This window comes from Dendropsophus ebraccatus, chromosome 13 (genome assembly GCF_027789765.1).
Source record: "Dendropsophus ebraccatus isolate aDenEbr1 chromosome 13, aDenEbr1.pat, whole genome shotgun sequence".
Classification (NCBI taxonomy): domain Eukaryota; kingdom Metazoa; phylum Chordata; class Amphibia; order Anura; family Hylidae; genus Dendropsophus; species Dendropsophus ebraccatus.
Window position 1 is genome coordinate 1,784,374 of NC_091466.1, and position 26,083 is coordinate 1,810,456.

The following is a 26,083-nucleotide window of genomic DNA, read 5'->3' on the forward strand; positions in this document are numbered from 1 at the left end:
CTATCGTTAGAAGTACACAAGGAGGCTGGGTCAGCATAGGCCTTATAGGCGGGGCAATTACCTCTTTATTGCTTGTTACCATCTGTCCTATCATTGCAGGAAGATAGAATCTTCCCCATTATGTGCTGCTGCTTCGGACTACAGGAAAGAGAATTTACGGTGAGTATAAAATTCCCCTTTGTACCAGGTACGTAGTCTCTATCTAACCATTGTACCGGGTGCGTAGTCTCTATCTAACCATTGTACAGCGTGCGTAGTCTCCAAATAACCATTGTATCGAGGGTTTAGTCTGTATGTAACCATTGTACCAGGTGCGTAGTTTCTATATAACCATTGTACCAGGTGCGTAGTCTCTATATAACCATTGTATCGGGGGTATAGTCTCTATGTAACCATTGTACCGGGTTGTGTAGTCTCTATCTAACCATTGTACCGGGTGCGTAGTCTTCATCTAACCATTGTACCTGGTGTGCGGTCTCCATATAACCATTGTACTGGCTGTGTAGTCCCTATAAAACCATTGATATTTCAGGCTTGCAGTAAGGACTCTGTGTGCCCAGCACCGGACATGAGCAGTGGAGGAAGGTCTGTCAGCATGGTGCTGATGGATTCTAGATTATTACAGCTCTGGATCGGACTGGAGCCATTCGGCACTCTGTAGGTTTACCCGGTACAGTAGTGTAACAGCAGAACTGCAGCTTTACATTTTTACTGTTGATTTTTATGGATTTTCAGCTGACAATTTATTACTGGCTCGGAGCTGTCACTCTCCAGAGAAGAAGGATCCAACAAGCCAGTGGTTTCTCCTTACTGCAGGATGGTTATCACTACAGATACCAGTGACACAACCACATGGACTCTATAATATATCATCTATATGTATACTATACTCTGTTACATCAATCATCCATAGGAGGGGGTAGTCTGACGTAGTCCCATGCTATATCACAGTTCTGGAAGTGGCTGTCCCCCACAGAGTATGTCCCATATGTTGCCTGTGACTGGACACAAGACCATGACAAAAGTCATTGTAAATCCTGACTTCTAAGGGCTGAAACGAATCCAAATACTGAGATGTGGAAGAAGAAGCTTTGATACAAGACGCTTGTATGTAGTAGAAGTTGCTGAGGTCATAGGATCAGTGATGTGTATCCAACTGGAACCAGGCCCATATCACTTCCTCGACGACACTGAATCCAGTCCTCATCCACTGTACCAAGGAGCTGCAACACCTCTCCTTTCTTAAAGCTTAGCTGAGCCTCGCCCGAGGCAGTGTGATCACATAGTGCACGAAGAGACCTGCCAGGAGAGGACATACATTTACTGCCCAGACCCATCTATGTCAAAGCCCCTACCCCTGCTGTCTGCTCCAACAAAAGTGAGGAACCAGGTGGACAGGGAGATCCCCTTCCCAGCAGACAACATTTGTGAAGACCACAGACGTACCTCTGGGGTCTGCTCTTGTCCATCTGCCTGGGTTCCTCTTCTTCAGGCTTCAGTGGGGTGGTCTGCTTTCTGATAAGATTCCACACATTAATATTTGGGGGCAGCCAGCTGGAGGGACGTCTGTAGGATGAAAGGAGCTGTGTCAGACAGCAGCCTTGATGGATGGAGGATAGCCACCACTGGTGAAAGAAATACTAAACATGCAGAGGGAGATGTCCGAGAGCAGAGCTGGTAGAAGCTAAAGTGCACGGAAAAGCCTGAGAGTCAGGTCACAAGATTCTGCTCTTGGACAAATCGCATAGATTTTACCTTTAAAACTTATAGGCCTTATAGGGCTGTACCCTCGAGGAAACCTACATATAAAGCGTCCCCTCTGTTTTCTACCGTCTTACCTTGATTTTGAATTTCTTAATTCCATCTCTCGATTTTGACTCAAAGTTGCTCCAAAAAGTTGTCCAAGCCAGTTCACCTTCTCCTCACTGTCCAGATTCTGCCCCATGCTGCCATCCATGGTGGTGAGATCCTTCACCCGCTCAGCTCCAGCACTGGAGGAACTACCATCTGATGATCCTTGGGTGGACGCTGTATTGGATGACAGCCTCAGGTTATGGTCTGTCTCAATCTGTCCCTTCTCTTGCCCATTTTCTTTGCTCATAGTCTTGGAGGCTCCTCCGTTGGTCCCAGCCTCAGTGAATCTTTGCTCTGGAAAAGCTCTTTCTTTTAATGATGCTGATTTTTGGTTTTGCTCTTTATCCATGGGGCCCCAGCTGGTCAGTTTCCTAAGAGCAGTGAAGGACAGGGATTCCCTGTTTGCAGACATATAGATTTGAGAAGCTTGGCTGAGATGTCCCCACCAGTTGCTGGTCACTTCACTGCTGGAAGTCGGACCTTGGGGGGTTTGTGTGTTAGTGGTCATGATCTCATTGGAAACTGTGTGAGAAGATGAGGCCTGTGTGGAGCCACTCGGGTAGACTGATGTGTCCCCAGCATACTGACAGTCTCCAGCCTTAATGGACGTGTCACGCTCTGACCTTTCTTCATACGTTTTATGCTTGAGACTAACCAGTGATTTTTCTTCATGAGGAGATGGAGCCTTGTTCTCAGTATTCCAGGAGAGGCTTTGTGTGATCCATCCACCTAAGTCCAGTATGTTCTGTAAAGAGGGTACGGCCCAGTTATCAGCCACGTGACCAGGGCTGTGCACTCTGTAAGGGGTCGGAAGATCTTGCAGGGAGAGATGATGATGTTCAAACAGAAGGTCAGTATGGAAGGTGAGAGCAGACAGAGGCTGTAAGCTCAACAGCAGCTCATCCCGAAGCTCCAAACGCAATGTCGCTGCCAACGGCACAAAGCCAGATGGAAGATAAAATATGGAGAGTTGATCTGCGGACATGAAATAAAAGATGTGATGTGATTGGAGTCCTCAAAGAAACATCCTACAGTGCAGAACATGATGCCGCCCTACAGAACATCACACTAGACAGATACCAGACACCTACAGAGATGACAGCCTTGGATGTGGTGACTGTCTGAGTGCTGGAGGACATAGAGGCTGAATCTTACAGAGGGGGCTTCTCCCTGGACCTCCTGAACTGTTCTCGGTGTAAAGGGGCACTTACCATAAATCTGATGAAGATGCAGAACCCAAACATCCAGCTGTTTCATACTAGAAAGAGAAGAAGAAATCATGACCTTAGATGTACCCAGTGTCCCTAACCTAATGAGGATGTCATATATAACTTTTTGACCTAGGACACTTTTAGAGTCCTATTAGATGGCCCGATCACGATCATAAACTGTAGATCTACGCTAAATTACTCAGCAATCATACAGGCCAACTATCAGGCAGCAAGGGCTGCACATACATTGTTAGTGATGTCCGTGCAGCCATTGCCTTTAGTGTAAAATAAAAAAGTATTAACTTACCACGTTCCCCGGTGTCCTTGGAGGCCCTCCCTGGTGGCTGCAGCTCTGCCTTCTGTTTCGGTCTATACACTGATAGGCCGCTCAGCCAATCAGTGGCCATGGCCTGTCTCGGCCACTGATTGGCTGTCAGTGCAGAGACCAGGGAAGGTGGTATGTTAATACTTTATTATTTTATGCTACAATCATCAGCCATCGGCCGCACATCCCTATTCCACGGAGCAATGTGCGCCCCACCCAATGATTTTAGGACACCTGATTGTTTCATCAGCTAATCGTTCACACTATTACACATAATTGGCCAAATCGGCCTCATTCAGCTGATTATCGGTCTGTGTGATAGGGCCCTTAGTCCCTTGTACGTCCCACCCTCTAAAGCTGTATGTCCCTGTTTCCCCTATCTGTACTTACTTCAAGAGGCCGAAGATGAAGGCATTGAACTTTCTCTGAGGGTCTCGTAGTTGTGGTAAGCGACTGACTTTATGGAACAAGAGGTGCACCAGCTCTGGACCTGGAACAAGATGATAGATCATGTAATTGTAGTCAGGACCTCCTTAAACCTGTGAGTATAGAATCAACATCTCACCTGTCTTCGTAGATGCCTCCACCAGGCTCCATGGACTCAGCCTCCTCCGGCCGATGATCACGTCCTTCTGATAAGGCTTGAGTCCATCTCCAAGGAGTGAGTACAGCGAAGGACACAGGTGGTTCAGGATGAGGTAGCCCAAAACTGGGCTAAGTCTGCTATCTCCAAGCTGTGCCTACAAAAGGAGCCATGATTACCGCAACTAACGCAGCAAGTAATCCCAGCACATCAGCACAGGTCCTCCACGGCAATCTCAGATCAGTCTAAGGGTCCCATTAGACAAAGCGATGATTTTTAATGATTAATGACTAACAATAAACGATGGCAAACAAGATCGTTTATCTTTACCCTGAAATCGTTGCCCATATAACACAGAAAAATCGTTATGATCGTTACTGCGATAGTTTAGTCCATCTGATCCCAGCAAAACAATGAACAATGTGCAATTACACTGAACAATTTGTGAACAAATGTGGAACTACAGCGAACAATTGTGGAATTACCTGCCTGCAATTACACAGAACAATTATTGTTTAAATTCGAATGATATACTGACTTTTCGCACGATAATTGTCCCGTGTAATAGGGCCCTGAAGGTGTCCATACGCCTTCAGCAATTCCTCCTAAACCCCATGGTCTGGCTCCACCAAGGAAGTACGCTTCTGCTAGACTCCAACGGCAATGACTTATCACAAGGAGAACAAGGATCAAGCGCTGAAATTCATGATTTTTTTTTACCCATCATCATGTGTCTGGGGAAGGTCGGGAGGTCCCACGATAAAGGGAGGTTCAGTCAATTCTACAGGTCCCATATACTTTCAATAAGTGATGGACGTACGATCATGCCTGTTCAGCATGACACTGATGTCATGATTAGAGATGAACAAATCGCTTTGTGTGATCAGCGTTCTGCTCATCAAGTCGCTGGCTGTCAGTGCTGCTCCGCTCCCTGCAGCTCCTCCCAGAACGCCAGGAAAAGCTGGATCCAATCCTGGGAAACTTCTCCCCAGCACCCGGGGTGGAGCGGCAGCGAGCAGATCAGTGCTGACAGCCAGCCGACTTGACGAGCGGAGCGCTGATCACACAAAGTGATTCACTCATCTCTAACCATGATAATGATGTCACGATGATTGTCTGATGACATCACTGCTCTGTTTATGAGGCACACCGAACCCCACCCGCCTCATCCTATATAGGAAGGTTATAGCAATGAGAGAGAGATAGATAGGAGATAGATAGATGGAGATGCAAGAGAGATGACTGTACACAGGAGACAACTTAACCCCCGGTGTCTGGACTCTGAGCCATGTGACCTCTACAATGTGGAATCAATTACTAGGATACAGGAACATATGTAATTTAACTGAGTAAGAACATGCTCTGATCCTAAGGGTAATGCAACAATCTGGGATCCAACTTCATGCAGAGAATGTGAAGCACGACAAACAGATGAATACAGCGGGCGCTAAAAACATTACATATCCATGTCATATCTGTTCTGGAGCTGTAAATGCCTGTAAGATGCAGGGGATCTGAGGAGGAGAGACTATAAGATAGGATAGTGGGGGATGGGAGGAGGAGGAGAGACTATAAGATAGGATAGTGGGGGATGGGAGGAGGAGGAGAGACTATAAGATAGGATAGTGGGGGATGGGAGGAGGAGGAGAGACTATAAGATAGGATAGTGGGGGATGGGAGGAGGAGGAGAGACTATAAGATAGGATAGTGGGGGATGGGAGGAGGAGGAGAGACTATAAGATAGGATAGTGGGGGATGGGAGGAGGAGGAGAGACTATAAGATAGGATAGTGGGGGATGGGAGAAGGAGAGACTATAAGATAGGATAGTGGGGGATCTGAGGAGGAGAGACTATAAGATAGGATAGTGGGGGATCTGAGGAGGAGAGACTATAAGATAGGATAGTGGGGGATGGGAGGAGGAGGAGGAGAGACTATAAGATAGGATAGTGGGGGATGGGAGGAGGAGGAGGAGAGACTATAAGATAGGATAGTGGGGGATGGGAGGAGGAGGAGAGACTATAAGATAGGATAGTGGGGGATGGGAGGAGGAGGAGAGACTATAAGATAGGATAGTGGGGGATGGGAGGAGGAGGAGAGACTATAAGATAGGATAGTGGGGGATGGGAGGAGGAGAGACTATAAGATAGGATAGTGGGGGATGGGAGAAGGAGAGACTATAAGATAGGATAGTGGGGGATGGGAGGAGGAGGAGAGACTATAAGATAGGATAGTGGGGGATGGGAGGAGGAGAGACTATAAGATAGGATAGTGGGGGATGGGAGAAGGAGAGACTATAAGATAGGATAGTGGGGGCTGGGAGGAGGAGGAGAGACTATAAGATAGGATAGTGGGGGATGGGAGGAGGAGGAGAGACTATAAGATAGGATAGTGGGGGATGGGAGAAGGAGAGACTATAAGATAGGATAGTGGGGGATCTGAGGAGGAGAGACTATAAGATAGGATAGTGGGGGATCTGAGGAGGAGAGACTATAAGATAGGATAGTGGGGGATGGGAGGAGGAGGAGGAGAGACTATAAGATAGGATAGTGGGGGATGGGAGGAGGAGGAGGAGAGACTATAAGATAGGATAGTGGGGGATGGGAGAAGGAGAGACTATAAGATAGGATAGTGGGGGATGGGAGGAGGAGGAGAGACTATAAGAGGATAGTGGGGGATGGGAGGAGGAGAGACTATAAGATAGGATAGTGGGGGATGGGAGGAGGAGGAGAGACTATAAGATAGGATAGTGGGGGATGGGAGGAGGAGGAGAGACTATAAGATAGGATAGTGGGGGATGGGAGGAGGAGAGACTATAAGATAGGATAGTGGTAGATGGGAGGAGGAGGAGAGACTATAAGATAGGATAGTGGGGGATGGGAGGAGGAGAGACTATAAGATAGGATAGTGGGGGATGGGAGGAGGAGGAGAGACTATAAGATAGGATAGTGGGGGATGGGAGGAGGAGAGACTATAAGATAGGATAGTGGGGGATGGGAGGAGGAGGAGAGACTATAAGATAGGATAGTGGGGGATGGGAGGAGGAGAGACTATAAGATAGGATAGTGGGGGATGGGAGGAGGAGAGACTGTATTTGGTCTATTTTGGGGCATCGGAGGTGGTCATGGTGTATTGTGGGGGATCGGAGGAGGAGAGGTTGTATTGTGAAGATTTAGAAAGTAAGTGAACCCCCTAAAATTGTTGTCTTCTGAGGTGTCTTATGTGGTGATAATCCTATGGAGCTATTACATGAGCAGTAACCAGGTAAACTACAACATCTGCTTCACAAGCTCCCCTTCATTTACCCCAATCTCCGCCATCCTCCAGACCAACACAATGGATGTAACATCTAATGAAAGGAGTGCGCCATGTTCAGGACTCCAGCGTGCTTGTCTCATAGCATCCACCACTGGACCCTCCTCCCAGGACTGTGATTGGCACTTCTGGTACTTGTGTTGGATACAATGCAGAGTATATGTAGGAGATGCACAGTAATGCTATCGGTGTATCCACCCCCGGAGCGCTGTCTTTACTTCCCAACTACTACAACCACCATAGATATGGACAACATGGACCAAGAGGAAAAACAACCTGAGATCACCTGACTTGCAGCCAACATGGCGGACTACATGCCCTGGGATGTGCCCCTCTAGTAATCTAGGATGGGCCTCTGGACGTGTCAGCCGCTCTCACCTTCTGCACTTGGTTCCTGCTCGTGTTAAAATGAGAGATGATCTTCTCCACCGAAGAGCCGACAGCAATGAGGAGACCTAAGAAGGACAAGAGACGGATGAGCCAGAAAGCATATCTATCATCCGCCATGCTGAACCCTCCAGATCCCACACAACCATCAGCCAATCACTGATCCATCTGACGCCATGATCCTGATTCCACAGCATCCACAACTAGGTAAGTGGCCAGCCATAGTCCAGGCGTAGCACCAGACAAGTCTCAGGTCGTGTTCACATGTGCTGGACATTTGCTAGAACAGAACATACAATGGCTGTGAGAGGAATTTACAAATAAATGCTGACACCGGTGTATTCCAGACTGGATGTCCACAACACATACTGCACATGTGAACACGGACAGAGAATCCTTACGTGCTGTGTGTGAACTCTGGCTGATAGGTAAAGTACATTGTATGTGACAGGAGTGATCGGGGCTGGAGACTTCCCGGATGTATCATACACTGTATGTGACAGTAGTGATCGGGGCTGGAGACTTCCCAGATGTATCATACACTGTATGTGACAGGAGTGATCGGGGCTGGAGACTTCCCAGATGTATCATACATTGTATGTGACAGGAGTGATCGGGGCTGGAGACTTCCCAGATGTATCATACATTGTATGTGACAGGAGTGATCGGGGCTGGAGACTTCCCAGATGTATCATACATTGTATGTGACAGGAGTGATCGGGGCTGGAGACTTCCCAGATGTATCATACATTGTATGTAACAGGCGTGATCGGGGCTGGAGACTTACCGGATGTATCATACATTGTATGTGACAGGAGTGATCGGGGCTGGAGACTTCCCAGATGTATCATACATTGTATGTAACAGGCGTGATCGGGGCTGGAGACTTACCGGATGTATCATACATTGTATGTGACCGGGGCTGGAGACTTCCCGGATGTATCATACATTGTATGTGACCGGGGCTGGAGACTTCCCGGATGTATCATACACTGTATGTGATAGGAGTGATCGGGGCTGGAGACTTCCCGGATGTACCATACATTGTATGTGACAGGAGTGATCGGGGCTGGAGACTTCCCAGATGTATCATACACTGTATGTGACAGGAGTGATCGGGGCTGGAGACTTCCCAGATGTATCATACATTGTATGTAACAGGCGTGATCGGGGCTGGAGACTTACCGGATGTATCATACATTGTATGTGACCGGGGCTGGAGACTTCCCGGATGTATCATACATTGTATGTGACCGGGGCTGGAGACTTCCCGGATGTATCATACATTGTATGTGACCGGGGCTGGAGACTTCCCGGATGTATCATACACTGTATGTGATAGGAGTGATCGGGGCTGGAGACTTCCCGGATGTATCATACATTGTATATGACAGGAGTGATCGGGGCTGGAGACTTCCCGGATGTATCATACACTGTATGTGATAGGAGTGATCGGGGCTGGAGACTTCCCGGATGTATCATACATTGTATATGAAAGGAGTGATCGGGGCTGGAGACTTCCCGGATGTATCATACACTGTATGTGATAGGAGTGATCGGGGCTGGAGACTTCCCGGATGTATCATACATTGTATATGACAGGAGTGATCGGGGCTGGAAACTTCCCGGATGTATCATACACTGTATGTGATAGGAGTGATCGGGGCTGGAGACTTCCCAGATGTATCATACATTGTATATGAAAGGAGTGATCGGGGCTGGAGACTTCCCGGATGTATCATACACTGTATGTGATAGGAGTGATCGGGGCTGGAGACTTCCCGGATGTATCATACACTGTATGTGATAGGAGTGATCGGGGCTGGAGACTTCCCAGATGTATCATACATTGTATGTGATAGGAGTGATCGGGGCTGGAGACTTCCCGGATGTATCATACACTGTATGTGATAGGAGTGATCGGGGCTGGAGACTTCCCGGATGTATCATACACTGTATGTGATAGGAGTGATCGGGGCTGGAGACTTCCCGGATGTATCATACATTGTATATGACAGGAGTGATCGGGGCTGGAGACTTCCCAGATGTATCATACATTGTATATGACAGGAGTGATCGGGGCTGGAGACTTCCCAGATGTATCATACATTGTATATGACAGGAGTGTGTGGCACTCACTTTTCTTCTGCTGTTGTGCAGAGTCTTCCTCGTCATCGGCCATTAACAGTTCACACTCAGCAGCTGCAGAGAACAGAAGTCACATTACATCACATTCATGTCGGGGAAACAAGGTTTTCAGGGGTCCTGCTCTCCTCTAACCAAACAACAGGTGCGGGGGAAGGGATGGGGGCAGGGATGGGAGTAGGGATGGGAGTAGGGATGGGAGTAGGGATGGGAGTAGGGATGGGGGCAGGGATGGGGGCAGGGATGGGGCAGGGATGGGGCCAGTGATGGGGGCAGGGATTGGGGAAGTGATGGGGGCAGGGATGGGAGTAGGGATGGGAGTAGGGATGGGAGTAGGGATGGGGGCAGAGATGGGGGCAGAGATGGGGGCAGAGATGGGGGCAGAGATGGGGGCAGGGATGGGGCCAGTGATGGGGGCAGGGATGGGGCCAGTGATGGGGGCAGGGATAGGGCAGGGATTGGGGAAGTGATGGGGGCAGGGATGGGAGTAGGGATGGGAGTAGGGATGGGGGCAGAGATGGGGGCAGAGATGGGGGCAGAGATGGGGGCAGAGATGGGGGCAGAGATGGGGGCAGGGATGGGGCCAGTGATGGGGGCAGGGATGGGGCCAGTGATGGGGGCAGGGATAGGGCAGGGATTGGGGAAGTGATGGGGGCAGGGATGGGAGTAGGGATGGGAGTAGGGATGGGGGCAGAGATGGGGGCAGAGATGGGGGCAGAGATGGGGGCAGGGATAGGGCAGGGATTGGGGAAGTGATGGGGGCAGGGATGGGAGTAGGGATGGGGGCAGAGATGGGGGCAGAGATGGGGGCAGAGATGGGGGCAGGGATGGGGGCAGGGATGGGGCCAGTGATGGGGGCAGGGATAGGGCAGTGATGGGGGCAGGGATAGGGCAGTGATGGGGGCAGGGATGGGGCCAGTGATGGGGGCAGGGATGGGGGCAGTGGTGGGGGCAGGGATGGGGGCAGGGATGGGGCAGTGGTGGGGGAAGGGATGGGGGCAGTTCAAGAGGGGCCCAATATAACATTGGAGGGACGAGGGAGGACTCTGTATACTGACAGGAGACGAGGGAGGACTCTGTATACTGACAGGAGACGAGGGAGGACTCTGTATACTGACGGGAGACGAGGGAAGACTCTGTATACTGACAGGAGACGAGGGAGGACTGTATACTGACGGGAGACGAGGGAGGACTCTGTATACTGACGGGAGACGAAGGAAGACTCTGTATACTGATGGGGGGTGGAGGCTTCCCGGATGTAGGAGGACTCTGTATACTTACGGGAGACTAGGTTCACTGTAGCCCCCCAGCTCCCCCTCTCCATGCTCTGCTCTATCTGTAGTATGTGACACTGTAGCCCCCCAGGTCCTCCTCTCCATGCTCCGCTCTATCTGTATGTGACACTGTAGCCCCCCAGCTCCTCCTCTCCATGCTCCGCTCTATCTGTATGTGACACTGTAGCCCCCCAGCTCCTCCTCTCCATGCTCCGCTCTATCTGTAGTATGTGACACTGTAGCCCCCCAGCTCCCCCTCTCCATGCTCCGCTCTATCTGTATTATGTGACACTGTAGCCCCCCAGCTCCTCCTCTCCATGCTCCGCTCTATCTGTATGTGACACTGTAGCCCCCCAGCTCCTCCTCTCCATGCTCCGCTCTATCTGTATGTGACACTGTAGCCCCCCAGCTCCCCCTCTCCATGCTCCGCTCTATCTGTAGTATGTGACACTGTAGCCCCCCAGCTCCTCCTCTCCATGCTCCGCTCTATCTGTATGTGACACTGTAGCCCCCCAGCTCCCCCTCTCCATGCTCCGCTCTATCTGTATGTGACACTGTAGCCCCCCAGCTCCTCCTCTCCATGCTCCGCTCTATCTGTATGTGACACTGTAGCCCCCAGCTCCTCCTCTCCATGCTCCGCTCTATCTGTATGTGACACTGTAGCCCCCCAGCTCCTCCTCTCCATGCTCCGCTCTATCTGTATGTGACACTGTAGCCCCCCAGCTCCCCCTCTCCATGCTCCGCTCTATCTGTAGTATGTGACACTGTAGCCCCCCAGCTCCCCCTCTCCATGCTCCGCTCTATCTGTATGTGACACTGTAGCCCCCCAGCTCCTCCTCTCCATGCTCCGCTCTATCTGTATGTCACACTGTAGCCCCCCAGCTCCTCCTCTCCATGCTCCGCTCTATCTGTAGTATGTGACACTGTAGCCCCCCAGCTCCCCCTCTCCATGCTCCGCTCTATCTGTAGTATGTGACACTGTAGCCCCCCAGCTCCTCCTCTCCATGCTCCGCTCTATCTGTATGTGACACTGTAGCCCCCCAGCTCCTCCTCTCCATGCTCCGCTCTATCTGTATGTGACACTGTAGCCCCCCAGCTCCCCCTCTCCCTGCTCCGCTCTATCTGTAGTATGTGACACTGTAGCCCCCCAGCTCCCCCTCTCCATGCTCTGCTCTACCTGTAGTATGTGACACTGTAGCCCCCCAGATCCCCCTCTCCATGCTCCGCTCTATCTGTAGTATGTGACTCTGTAGCCCCCCAGCTCCTCCTCTCCATGCTCCGCTCTATCTGTATGTGACACTGTAGCCCCCCAGCTCCTCCTCTCCATGCTCCGCTCTATCTGTAGTATGTGACACTGTAGCCCCCCAGCTCCTCCTCTCCATGCTCCGCTCTATCTGTATGTGACACTGTAGCCCCCCAGCTCCTCCTCTCCATGCTCCGCTCTATCTGTATGTGACACTGTAGCCCCCCAGCTCCTCCTCTCCATGCTCCGCTCTATCTGTAGTATGTGACACTGTAGCCCCCCAGCTCCTCCTCTCCATGCTCCGCTCTCTGTAGTATGTGACACTGTAGCCCCCCGGCTCCTCCTCTCCATGCTCCGCTCTATCTGTATGTGACACTGTAGCCCCCCAGCTCCTCCTCTCCATGCTCCGCTCTATCTGTATGTGACACTGTAGCCCCCCAGCTCCTCCTCTCCATGCTCCGCTCTATCTGTATGTGACACTGTAGCCCCCAGCTCCTCCTCTCCATGCTCCGCTCTATCTGTATGTGACACTGTAGCCCCCCAGCTCCTCCTCTCCATGCTCCGCTCTATCTGTAGTATGTGACACTGTAGCCCCCCAGCTCCTCCTCTCCATGCTCCGCTCTATCTGTATGTGACACTGTAGCCCCCCAGCTCCTCCTCTCCATGCTCCGCTCTATCTGTATGTGACACTGTAGCCCCCCAGCTCCTCCTCTCCATGCTCCGCTCTATCTGTATGTGACACTGTAGCCCCCCAGCTCCTCCTCTCCATGCTCCGCTCTATCTGTATGTGACACTGTAGCCCCCCAGCTCCTCCTCTCCATGCTCCGCTCTATCTGTATGTGACACTGTAGCCCCCCAGCTCCCCCTCTCCATGCTCCGCTCTATCTGTAGTATGTGACACTGTAGCCCCCCAGCTCCTCCTCTCCATGCTCCGCTCTATCTGTATGTGACACTGTAGCCCCCCAGCTCCTCCTCTCCATGCTCCGCTCTATCTGTATGTGACACTGTAGCCCCCCAGCTCCTCCTCTCCATGCTCCGCTCTATCTGTAGTATGTGACACTGTAGCCCCCCAGCTCCTCCTCTCCATGCTCCGCGCTAGCTGTATGTGACACTGTAGCCCCCCAGCTCCTCCTCTCCATGCTCCGCTCTATCTGTAGTATGTGACACTGTAGCCCCCAGCTCCTCCTCTCCGTGCTCCGCTCTATCTGTATGTGACACTGTAGCCCCCCAGCTCCCCCTCTCCATGCTCCGCTCTATCTGTAGTATGTGACACTGTAGCCCCCCAGCTCCTCCTCTCCATGCTCCGCTCTATCTGTAGTATGTGACACTGTAGCCCCCCAGCTCCCCCTCTCCATGCTCCGCTCTATCTGTAGTATGTGACACTGTAGCCCCCCAGCTCCTCCTCTCCATGCTCCGCTCTATCTGTATGTGACACTGTAGCCCCCCAGCTCCTCCTCTCCATGCTCCGCTCTATCTGTATGTGACACTGTAGCCCCCCAGCTCCCCCTCTCCATGCTCCGCTCTATCTGTAGTATGTGACACTGTAGCCCCCCAGCTCCCCCTCTCCATGCTCCGCTCTATCTGTAGTATGTGACAATGTAGCCCCCCAGCTCCTCCTCTCCATGCTCCGCTCTATCTGTATGTGACACTGTAGCCCCCCAGCTCCTCCTCTCCATGCTCCGCTCTATCTGTAGTATGTGACACTGTAGCCCCCAGCTCCTCCTCTCCATGCTCCGCTCTATCTGTAGTATGTGACACTGTAGCCCCCAGCTCCTCCTCTCCATGCTCCGCTCTATCTGTAATAATCGATGTGTACACTGAAAGATACTGTATAGTCACTACACTGATGTCTCCTCCTCCTCCTGTACCAGTCACTACACTGATGTCTCCTCCTCCTGTACCAGTCACTACACTGATGTCTCCTCCTGTACCAGTCACTACACTGATGTCTCCTCCTCCCCCTGTACCAGTCACTACACTGATGTCTCCTCCTCCCCCTGTACCAGTCACTACACTGATGTCTCCTCCTCCCCCTGTACCAGTCACTACACTGATGTCTCCTCCTCCTGTACCAGTCACCACACTGATGTCTCCTCCTCCTCCTGTACCAGTCACTATACTGATGTCTCCTCCTCCCCCTGTACCAGTCACTACACTGATGTCTCCTCCTCCTCCTGTACCAGTCACTACACTGATGTCTCCTCCTCCTGTACCAGTCACTACACTGATGTCTCCTCCTCCCCCTGTACCAGTCACTACACTGATGTCTCCTCCTCCTTCTGTACCAGTCACTACACTGATGTCTCCTCCTCCTGTACCAGTCACTACACTGATGTCTCCTCCTGTACCAGTCACTACACTGATGTCTCCTCCTCCTCCTGTACCAGTCACTACACTGATGTCTCCTCCTCCCCCTGTACCAGTCACTACACTGATGTCTCCTCCTCCCCCTGTACCAGTCACTACACTGATGTCTCCTCCTCCCCCTGTACCAGTCACTACACTGATGTCTCCTCCTCCTGTACCAGTCACCACACTGATGTCTCCTCCTCCTCCTGTACCAGTCACTATACTGATGTCTCCTCCTCCCCCTGTACCAGTCACTACACTGATGTCTCCTCCTCCTCCTGTACCAGTCACTACACTGATGTCTCCTCCTCCTCCTGTACCAGTCACTACACTGATGTCTCCTCCTCCTCCTGTACCAGTCACTACACTGATGTCTCCTCCTCCTCCTGTACCAGTCACTACACTGATGTCTCCTTCTCCTCCTGTACCAGTCACTACACTGATGTCTCCTCCTCCTCCTCTACCAGTCACTACACTGATGTCTCCTCCTCCTCCTGTACCAGTCACTACACTGATGTCTCCTCCTCCTCCTCTACCAGTCACTACACTGATGTCTCCTCCTCCTCCTCTACCAGTCACTACACTGATGTCTCCTCCTCCTCCTGTACCAGTCACTACACTGATGTCTCCTCCTCCTCCTGTACCAGTCACTACACTGATGTCTCCTCCTCCCCCTGTACCAGTCACTACACTGATGTCTCCTCCTCCTCCTGTACCAGTCACTACACTGATGATGTCTCCTCCTCCTCCTGTACCAGTCACTACACTGATGTCTCCTCCTCCTTCTGTACCAGTCACTACACTGATGTCTCCTCCTCCCCCTGTACCAGTCACTACACTGATGTCTCCTCCTCCTCCTGTACCAGTCACTACACTGATGTCTCCTCCTCCTCCTGTACCAGTCACTACACTGATGTCTCCTCCTCCTCCTGTACCAGTCACTACACTGATGTCTCCTCCTCCTGTACCAGTCACTACACTGATGTCTCCTCCTCCTCCTCCTCCTCCTCCTGTACCAGTCACTACACTGATGTCTCCTCCTCCTCCTGTACCAGTCACTACTCTGATGTCTCCTCCTCCCCCTGTACCAGTCACTACACTGATGTCTCCTCCTCCTCCTGTACCAGTCACTACACTGATGTCTCCTCCTCCCCCTGTACCAGTCACTACACTGATGTCTCCTCCTCCCCCTGTACCAGTCACTACACTGATGTCTCCTCCTCCCCCTGTACCAGTCACTACACTGATATCTCCTCCTCCCCCTGTACCAGTCACTACACTGATGTCTCCTCCTCCTCCTGTACCAGTCACTACACTGATGTCTCCTCCTCCTCCTGTACCAGTCACTACACTGATGTCTTCTCCTCCACCTGTAACAGTCACTACACTGATGTCTCCTCCTCCTCCTGTACCAGTCACTACACTGATGTCTCCTCCTCCTGTACCAGTTACTGCACTGATGTCTCCTCCTCCTCCTGTACCAGTCACTACTCTGATGTCTCCTCCTCCTCCTCCTGTACCAGTCACTACACTGATGTCTCCTCCTCCTGTACCAGTCACTACACTGATGTCTCCTCCTGTACCAGTCACTACACTGATGTCTCCTCCTGTACCAGTCACTACACTGATGTCTCCTCCTCCTCCTGTACCAGTCACTACACTGATGTCTTCTCCTCCTCCTGTACCAGTCACTACACTGATGTCTCCTCCTCCTCCTCCTGTACCAGTCACTACACTGATGTCTCCTCCTCCTGTACCAGTCACTACACTGATGCCTCCTCCTCCTCCTGTACCAGTCACTACACTGATGTCTCCTCCTCCTCCTCCTGTACCAGTCACTACACTGATGTCTCCTCCTCCTCCTTCTGTACCAGTCACTACACTGATGTCTCCTCCTCCTGTACCAGTCACTACACTGATGTCTCCTCCTCCTGTACCAGTCACTACACTGATGTCTCCTCCTCCTGTACCAGTCACTACACCGATGTCTCCTCCTCCTCCTGTACCAGTCACTACACTGATGTCTCCTCCTCCCCCTGTACCAGTCACTACACTGATGTCTCCTCCTCCCCCTGTACCAGTCACTACACTGATGTCTCCTCCTCCTCCTGTACCAGTCACTACACTGATGTCTCCTCCTCCTCCTGTACCAGTCACTACACTGATGTCTCCTCCTCCTCCTGTAACAGTCACTACACTGATGTCTCCTCCTGTACCAGTCACTACACTGATGTCTCCTCCTCCTGTACCAGTCACTACACTGATGTCTCCTCCTCCTCCTGTACCAGTCACTACACTGATGTCTCCTCCTGTACCAGTCACTACACTGATGTCTCCTCCTCCTGTACCAGTCACTACACTGATGTCTCCTCCTCCTGTACCAGTCACTACACTGATGTCTCCTCCTCCCCCTGTACCAGTCACTACACTGATGTCTCCTCCCCCTCCTGTACCAGTCACTACACTGATGTCTTCTCCTCCTCCTCCTGTACCAGTCACTACTCTGATGTCTCCTCCTCCTGTACCAGTCACTACACTGATGTCTCCTCCCCCTGTACCAGTCACTACACTGATGTCTCCTCCCCCTGTACCAGTCACTACACTGATGTCTCCTCCTCCTGTACCAGTCACTACACTGATGTCTCCTCCTCCTGTACCAGTCACTACACTGATGTCTCCTCCTCCCCCTGTACCAGTCACTACACTGATGTCTCCTCCCCCTGTACCAGTCACTTTACTGATGCCTCCTCCTCCTCCTGTACCAGTCACTACACTGATGTCTCCTCCTCCTCCTCCTGTACCAGTCACTACACTGATGTCTCCTCCTCCTGTACCAGTCACTACACTGATGTCTCCTCCTCCCCCTGTACCAGTCACTACACTGATGTCTCCTCCTCCTCCTGTACCAGTCACTACACTGATGTCGCCTCCTGTACCAGTCACTACACTGATGTCTCCTCCTCCTCCTGTACCAGTCACTACACTGATGTCTCCTCCTCCCCCTGTACCAGTCACTACACTGATGTCTCCTCCTCCTCCTGTACCAGTCACTACACTGATGTCTCCTCCTGTACCAGTCACTACACTGATGTCTCCTCCTCCTCCTGTACCAGTCACTACACTGATGTCTCCTCCTCCTGTACCAGTCACTACACTGATGTCTTCTCCTCCTGTACCAGTCACTACACTGATGTCTCCTCCTCCTGTACCAGTCACTACACTGATGTCTCCTCCTCCCCCTGTACCAGTCACTACACTGATGTCTCCTCCTCCTCCTGTACCAGTCACTACACTGATGTCGCCTCCTGTACCAGTCACTACACTGATGTCTCCTCCTCCTCCTGTACCAGTCACTACACTGATGTCTCCTCCTCCCCCTGTACCAGTCACTACACTGATGTCTCCTCCCCCTGTACCAGTCACTACACTGATGTCTCCTCCTCCTCCTGTACCAGTCACTACACTGATGTCGCCTCCTGTACCAGTCACTACACTGATGTCTCCTCCTCCTCCTCCTGTACCAGTCACTACACTGATGTCTCCTCCTCCTGTACCAGTCACTACACTGATGTCTCCTCCTCCTCCTGTACCAGTCACTACACTGATGTCGCCTCCTGTACCAGTCACTACACTGATGTCTCCTCCTCCTCCCCCTGTACCAGTCACTACACTGATGTCTCCTCCTCCTGTACCAGTCACTACACTAATGTCTCCTCCTCCTCCTGTACCAGTCACTACACTGATGTCTCCTCCTCCTGTACCAGTCACTACACTGATGTCTCCTCCTCCTCCTGTACCAGTCACTACACTGATGTCTCCTCCTCCTCCTGTACCAGTCACTACACTGATGTCTCCGGCTCCTCCTGTACCAGTCACTACACTGATGTCTCCTCCTCCTCCTGTACCAGTCACTACACTGATGTCTCCTTCTCCTGTACCAGTCACTACACTGATGTCTCCTCCTCCTGTACCAGTCACTACACTGATGTCTCCTCCTCCTCCTGTACCAGTCACTACACTGATGTCTCCTCCTCCTGTACCAATCACTACACTGATGTCTCCTCCTCCTGTACCAGTCACTACACTGATGTCTCCTCCTCCTCCTGTACCAGTCACTACACTGATGTCTCCTCCTCCTCCTGTACCAGTCACTACACTGATGTCTCCTCCTCCTGTACCAATCACTACACTGATGTCTCCTCCTCCTGTACCAGTCACTACACTGATGTCTCCTCCTCATGTACGAGTCACTACACCAGGGGTCTCAAACTCGCGGCCCGCAGGCCGACTGCGGCCCTCGGGACACTAGTTTGTGGCCCCCACCTCAATGGTAGCTTTCCTGTAAGTGCGGCCCTCATCAGCTGCTTAGCCGCAATTGGCTGAGCTTACCTTTATGCTCAGCCAATCGTGGCTGAGAAGCTGATGACACGGCAGAGGGGGGCCGGCATCAGGGACGGCTGCAGCTGTTCGGCCGGCCTCCCGAAGACGACGGACAGGTGGGCGGCGGCAGCGGCGGTGGGAGGGGAGGTGGGCGGCAGCGGCGGTGGGAGGGGAGGTGGGCGGCGGCGGTGCGGGGCAGGTAAGCGGTGCAGGGGCCTACAGCCGCCTAGCAGAGCCGCCGCCCCCTAGCGTCCCGCAGCACATGCAGCTCCCCAGTCTCTGGAGGAGGAGGCTGCGGGGACTGCAAGGTGATCGCATCGCTGCAAGTCCTGGGGCTGTTCAGCAGGATCGGGGGATGCAGTGCAGACCCTCGATCCTGCTTTACAGCCCCAGGACTTGCAGCGATGCGATCACCTTACCCTGCAGTCCCCGCGGCCTCCTCCAGAGATCGAGGAGCTGCATGTGCGGCTGAGAGGAGAGCGCCAGTGCCGGGGGTGAGAGGAGGAGGAGGGGTGTGTGCCCAGCTCCCCCCAGTCCCTTCTCAGTGACCCCCAGTCCCCTGTGTCACCCCCCAGTCCCCTCTCAGAGACTCCCAGTCCCCTGTGTGACCCCCTGCTCCCCCCAGTCCCCTGTGTCACCCCCAGTCCCCTCTCAGAGACCCCCAGTTACCTGTGTCACCCCCTGCTCCCCCCAGTCCCCTGTGTCATCCCCCTGCTACCACCAGTCCCCTCTGAGACCCCCAGTCCCCTTTGTCACCCCCAGTCCCCTCTCAGAGACCCCCAGTTACCTGTGTCACCCCCTGCTCCCCCCAGTCCCCTGTGTCACCCCCTGCTCCCCCCAGTCCCGTGTCACCCCCCTGCTCCCCCCAGTCCCCTGTGTCACCCCCCTGCTCCCCCCAGTCCCCTGTGTCACCCCCCTGCTCCCCCCAGTCCCCTGTGTCACCCCCCTGCTCCTCCCAGTCCCCTGTGTCCCCCCCCAGTCCCCTTCTTGTGGAAAACCTTATGCGGCCCAGCCTCACCCAGACATCGCAGAGCCTTTATATAACGTTCGGGTTGGGGAGTCCTGTATATACCGCTGGGGGTATGGGAGTCTTGTATATAACGCTGGGGGGTCGGGGATTCTTGTATATAACGTTCGGCGGTTGGGAAGTCCTGTATATACCGCTGGGGGGGGGTTGGGGAGTCCTGTATATACCGTTGGTGGGGTCGGGGAGTCCTGTATATAACGTTGGGGGGGGGGGGGTCGGGGAGTCCTGTATATACCACTTGGGGGGTCGGGGAGTCCTGTATATATCGTTGGCGGGTCGGGGAGTCCTGTATATAACTTTAGGGGGTTGGGGAGTCCTGTATATAACTTTAGGGGGTTGGGGAGTCCTGTATATAACGTTGGGGGGTCGGGGAGTCCTGTATATACCGTTGGGGGGGTCGGGGAGTTCTGTATATACCGTTGGGGGGGTCGGGGAGTCCTGTATATAACGTTGGGGGGTCGGGGAGTTCTGTATTTAACGTTGGGGGGTCATGGAGCCCTGTATATACCGCTGGGGGGTCGGGGAGTCCTGTATATAATGCTAGGGGTCGGGGAGTCCTGTATATAACGTTGGGGGGGTCGGGGAGTCCTGTATATAACGTTGGGGGCTCGTTGAGTTCTGTATTTAACGTTGGGGGGTCATGGAGCCCTGTATATACCGCTGGGGGGTCGGGGAGTCCTGTATATAATGCTAGGGGTCGGGGAGTCCTGTATATAACGTTGGGGGGGGGGGGGAGGCGGGGGGTTCTGTATATAACATTGGGGTGTTGGGGAGTCCTGTATATAACGTTGGGGGGGTCGGGGAGTCCTGTATATAACGTTAGGGGTTCGAGGAGTCCTGTATATAACGTTGGGGGTCGGGGAGTCCTGTATATAACATTGGGGGGTCGGGGAGTCCAGTATATACCGCAAGGGGGGTCGGGGAGTCCTGTATATAACGTTGGGGGGGTCGGGGAGTCCTGTATATAACGTTGGGGGCTCGTTGAGTTCTGTATTTAACGTTGGGGGGTCATGGAGCCCTGTATATATAGTTGGGGGGGGGTCGGGGAGTCCTGTATATAATGCTAGGGGTCGGGGAGTCCTGTATATAACGTTGGGGGGGGGGGAGGCGGGGGGTTCTGTATATAACATTGGGGTGTTGGGGAGTCCTGTATATAACGTTGGGGGGGTCGGGGAGTCCTGTATATAACGTTAGGGGTTCGAGGAGTCCTGTATATAACGTTGGGGGTCGGGGAGTCCTGTATATAACGTTGGGGGGTCGGGGAGTCCAGTATATACCGCAAGGGGGGTCGGGGAGTCCTGTATATAACGTTGGGGGGGTCGGGGAGTCCTGTATATTACCTTGAGGGGTCGTGGAGTCCTGTATATAACGTTGGGGGGGTCGGTGAGTCCTGTAAATAACGTTGGAGGGGGGTCGGGGAGTCCTGCATATAACGTTGGGGGGTCGGGGAGTCCTGCATATAACGTTAGGGAGGTCGGGGAGTCCTGTATATAACGCTGGGGGGGGGGGGTCGGGGAGTCCTGTATATACCGCTGGGGGGGGGGGGGGTTGAACAGTCCTGTATATAACATTAGGGGGGTCGGGGAGTCCTGTATATAACGTTAGGGGGGGGGGGGTGAGCGAGTCCTCTATATAATGCTGGGGGGGGGGGTCGGGGAGTCCTGTATATACCGCTGGGGGTCGGGGAGTCCTGTATATACCGCTGGGGGTCAGGGAGTCCTGTATATATAGCTGGGGGGGTCGGGGAGTCCTGTATATACCGCTGGGGGTCGGGGAGTCCTGTATATATAGCTGGGGGGGTCGGGGAGTCCTGTATATACCGCTGGGGGTCGGGGAGTCCTGTATATATAGTTGGGGGGGGTCGGGGACTCCTGTATATATAGTTGGGGGGGGTCGGGGACTCCTGTATATGACATTAGGGGGGTCGGGGACTCCTGTATATGACATTAGGGGGTCGGGGAGTCCTCTATATGACATTATGGGGGTCGGGGAGTCCTGTATATGACATTAGGGGGGTCGGGGAGTCCTGTATATATAGTTGGGGGGTCGGGGACTCCTGTATATGACATTAGGGGGGTCGGGGAGTCCTGTATATATAGTTGGGGTGGTCGGGGAGTCCTGTATATATAGTTGGGGGGTCGGGGAGTCCTGTATATATAGTTGGGGGGGTCGGGGAGTCCTGTATATGACATTAGGGGGGTCAGGGAGTCCTGTATATGACATTAGGGGGGTCAGGGAGTCCTGTATATATAGTTGGGGGGGGGTCGGGGAGTCCTGTATATATAGTTGGGGGGGGGTCGGGGAGTCCTGTATATGACATTAGGGGGGTCGGGGAGTCCTGTATATACCGCTGGGGGTCGGGAAGTCCTGTATATATAGTTGGGGGGGGTGTCGGGGACTCTTGTATATGACATTAGGGGGGTCGGGGAGTCCTGTATATATCGCTGGGGGTCGGGGACTCCTGTATATGACATTAGGGGGGTCGGGGAGTCCTGTATATGACATTAGGGGGTCGGGGAGTCCTGTATATACCGCTGGGGATCGGGGAGTCCTGTATATACCGCTGGGGATCGGGGAGTCCTGTATATACCGCTGGGGATCGGGGAGTCCTGTATATATAGTTGGGGGGGGATCGGGGACTCCTGTATATGACATTAGGGGGGTCGGGGACTCCTGTATATACCGCTGGGGGTCGGGGAGTCCTGTATATATAGTTGGGGGGGGGGTCGGGGACTCTTGTATATGACATTAGGGGGTCGGGGAGTCCTGTATATGACATTAGGGGGTCGGGGAGTCCTGTATATGACATTAGGGGGGTCGGGGAGTCCTATATATATAGTTGGGGGGGGGGTCGGGGACTCTTGTATATGACATTAGGGGGGTCGGGGAGTCCTGTATATGACATTAGGGGGTCGGGGAGTCCTGTATATGACATTAGGGGGGTCGGGGAGTCCTGTATATGACATTAGGGGGGTCGGGGAGTCCTGTATATACCGCTGGGGGTCAGGGAGTCCTGTATATATAGCTGGGGGGGTCGGGGAGTCCTGTATATACCGCTGGGGGTCGGGGAGTCCTGTATATATAGTTGGGGGGGGGTCGGGGACTCCTGTATATATAGTTGGGGGGGGTCAGGGACTCCTGTATATGACATTAGGGGGGTCGGGGACTCCTGTATATGACATTAGGGGGTCGGGGACTCCTGTATATGACATTAGTGGGGTCGGGGAGTCCTGTATATGACATTAGGGGGGTCGGGGAGTCCTGTATATATAGTTGGGGGGGGTTGGGGACTCCTGTATATGACATTAGGGGGGTCGGGGACTCCTGTATATACCGCTGGGGGTCGGGGAGTCCTGTATATGACATTAGGGGGGTCGGGGACTCCTGTATATGACATTAGGGGGGTCGGGGAGTCCTGTATATATAGTTGGGGGGGGTCGGGGACTCCTGTATATGACATTAGGGGGGTCGGGGAGTCCTGTATATACCACTGGGGGGGGAGTCCTGTATATACCGCTGGGGATCGGGGAGTCCTGTATATATAGTTGGGGGGGGGGGTCGGGGACTCCTGTATATGGCATTAGGGGGGTCGGGGAGTCCTGTATATACCGCTGGTGGTCGGGGAGTCCTGTATATATAGTTGGGGGGGGGGTCGGGGACTCCTGTATATGACATTAGGGGGGTCGGGGACTCCTGTATATATAGTTGGGGGGGGGGGGTCGGGGACTCCTGTATATGGCATTAGGGGGGTCGGGGACTCCTGTATATATAGTTGGGGGGGGGGGGGGGTCGGGGAGTCCTGTATATGACATTAGGGGGTCGGGGACTCCTGTATATATAGTTGGGGGGGGGTCGGGGACTCCTGTATATATAGTTGGGGGGGGGGGTCGGGGACTCCTGTATATGGCATTAGGGGGGTCGGGGACTCCTGTATATATAGTTGGGGGGGGGGGGGGTCGGGGAGTCCTGTATATGACATTAGGGGGTCGGGGACTCCTGTATATATATAGTTGGGGGGGGGGGGGGGGGTCGGGGAGTCCTGTATATGACATTAGGGGGTCGGGGACTCCTGTATATATAGTTGGGGGGGGGGGGGTCGGGGAGTCCTGTATATATAGTTGGGGGGGGGGGGGTCGGGGAGTCCTGTATATATAGTTGGGGGGTCGGGGAGTCCTGTATATATAGTTGGGGGGGGGGGGGGTCGGGGAGTCCTGTATATATAGTTGGGGGGTCGGGGAGTCCTGTATATATAGTTGGGGGGGGGGGGTCGGGGAGTCCTGTATATGACATTGGGAATAACAGTTCGGTCACCATGGTAACATGGCGGCCTTGTGGTATCAGTAACCCTTCAGCTGCCTGCACGCTCCTGTACTGTGAGGTGCCTGACACTTGTTGGGCCCAGTGTTTACATTGTGGCCCTCACCGCCCACACTGTCAGGCGATGACGTCACATCCCGCCGTCTCGGTCACGTGTTCTGTTCTCTGCTCTGGGGGTCGACGCGGGGGCGTGATGGTATATATTGAGGGTCGCTGATCACGTGCTAGAGGCGGGGTTCGGTTCTGTCACTCACCCCATGCGGCCACTGCAGTCTCGATGACTCTGCACCCGCCTTCTGATTGGCAGATGTGTGTCACGTGGCATAGCAACCAATCACGGACACTTCCTATAATAAATCCCGTACTGGTGTCTATCACGTGACAAAAGATCTGACCGGCGTGTTCCCGCCAGAAGGGTGTGAGGGATGAGATACACAGGGGGAGGGATGAGATACATAGGGGGAGGGATGAGATACACAGGGGGAGGGATGAGATACACAGGGGGAGGGGAGAGGAGAGGGATGAGATACATGAGAGGAGTGGAGTTACACAGGTGGAGCGGAGAGGGATGAGATACATGAGAGGAGTGGAGATACACAGGTGGAGGGATGAGATACATAAGAGGAGTGGAGATACACAGGGGGAGGGATGAGATACATGAGAGGAGTGGAGATACACAGGGGGACGGGAGAGGGATGAGATACATGATGGGAGTGGAGATACACAGGTGGAGGGGAGAGGGATGAGATACATGAGAGGAGTGGAGATACACAGGTGGATGAGAGAGGGATGAGATACATGAGAGGAGTGGAGATACACAGGTGGACGGGTGAGGGATGAGATACATGAGAGGAGTGGAGATACACAGGGGGAGGGGAGAGGGATGAGATACATGAGAGGAGTGGAGATACACAGGTGGACGGGAGAGGGATGAGATACATGATGGGAGTGGAGATACACAGGGGGAGGGATGAGATACATGAGAGGAGTGGAGATACACAGGTGGACCGGTGAGGGATGAGATACATGAGAGGAGTGGAGATACACAGGTGGATGAGAGAGGGATGAGATACATGAGAGGAGTGGAGATACACAGGTGGACGGGTGAGGGATGAGATACATGAGAGGAGTGGAGATACACAGGGGGAGGGGAGAGGGATGAGATACATGAGAGGAGTGGAGATACACAGGTGGACGGGAGAGGGATGAGATACATGATGGGAGTGGAGATACACAGGGGGAGGGATGAGATACATGAGAGGAGTGGAGATACACAGGTGGACCGGTGAGGGATGAGATACATGAGAGGAGTGGAGATACACAGGTGGATGAGAGAGGGATGAGATACATGAGAGGAGTGGAGATACACGGGGAGGGATGAGATACATGAGAGGAGTGGAGATACACAGGTGGACGGGTGAGGGATGAGATACATGAGAGGAGTGGAGATACACAGGTGTATAGGAGAGGGATGAGAAACATGAGAGGAGTGGAGATACACAGGTGGACGGGTGAGGGATGAGATACATGAGAGGAGTGGAGATACACAGGTGGACGGGAGAGGGATGAGATACATGAGAGGAGTGGAGATACACAGGTGTATAGGAGAGGGATGAGAAACATGAGAGGAGTGGAGATACACAGGGGGACGGGTGAGAGATGAGATACATGAGAG

The 26,083-nt window shown here is 53.2% G+C and overlaps 1 protein-coding gene across 1 annotated transcript in view; it reads right to left on the reverse strand.

The window, feature by feature from the left end:
* Positions 1-855: 855 nt before the first annotated feature.
* RUSC1 (RUN and SH3 domain containing 1) overlaps positions 856-26,083 on the reverse strand; it is a 43,813-nt gene continuing 18,585 nt past the window's right edge. The window contains exons 3-10 of the mRNA XM_069950367.1: positions 9,813-9,875; positions 7,665-7,741; positions 3,956-4,130; positions 3,781-3,880; positions 3,066-3,112; positions 1,839-2,829; positions 1,447-1,566; positions 856-1,299 (exon numbers count right to left, since the gene is read on the reverse strand). Coding sequence (XP_069806468.1) covers positions 1,131-1,299; positions 1,447-1,566; positions 1,839-2,829; positions 3,066-3,112; positions 3,781-3,880; positions 3,956-4,130; positions 7,665-7,741; positions 9,813-9,875 — 1,742 coding nt within the window. The 3' untranslated portion in view covers positions 856-1,130. The remainder of the gene's footprint in view (positions 1,300-1,446; positions 1,567-1,838; positions 2,830-3,065; positions 3,113-3,780; positions 3,881-3,955; positions 4,131-7,664; positions 7,742-9,812; positions 9,876-26,083) is intronic.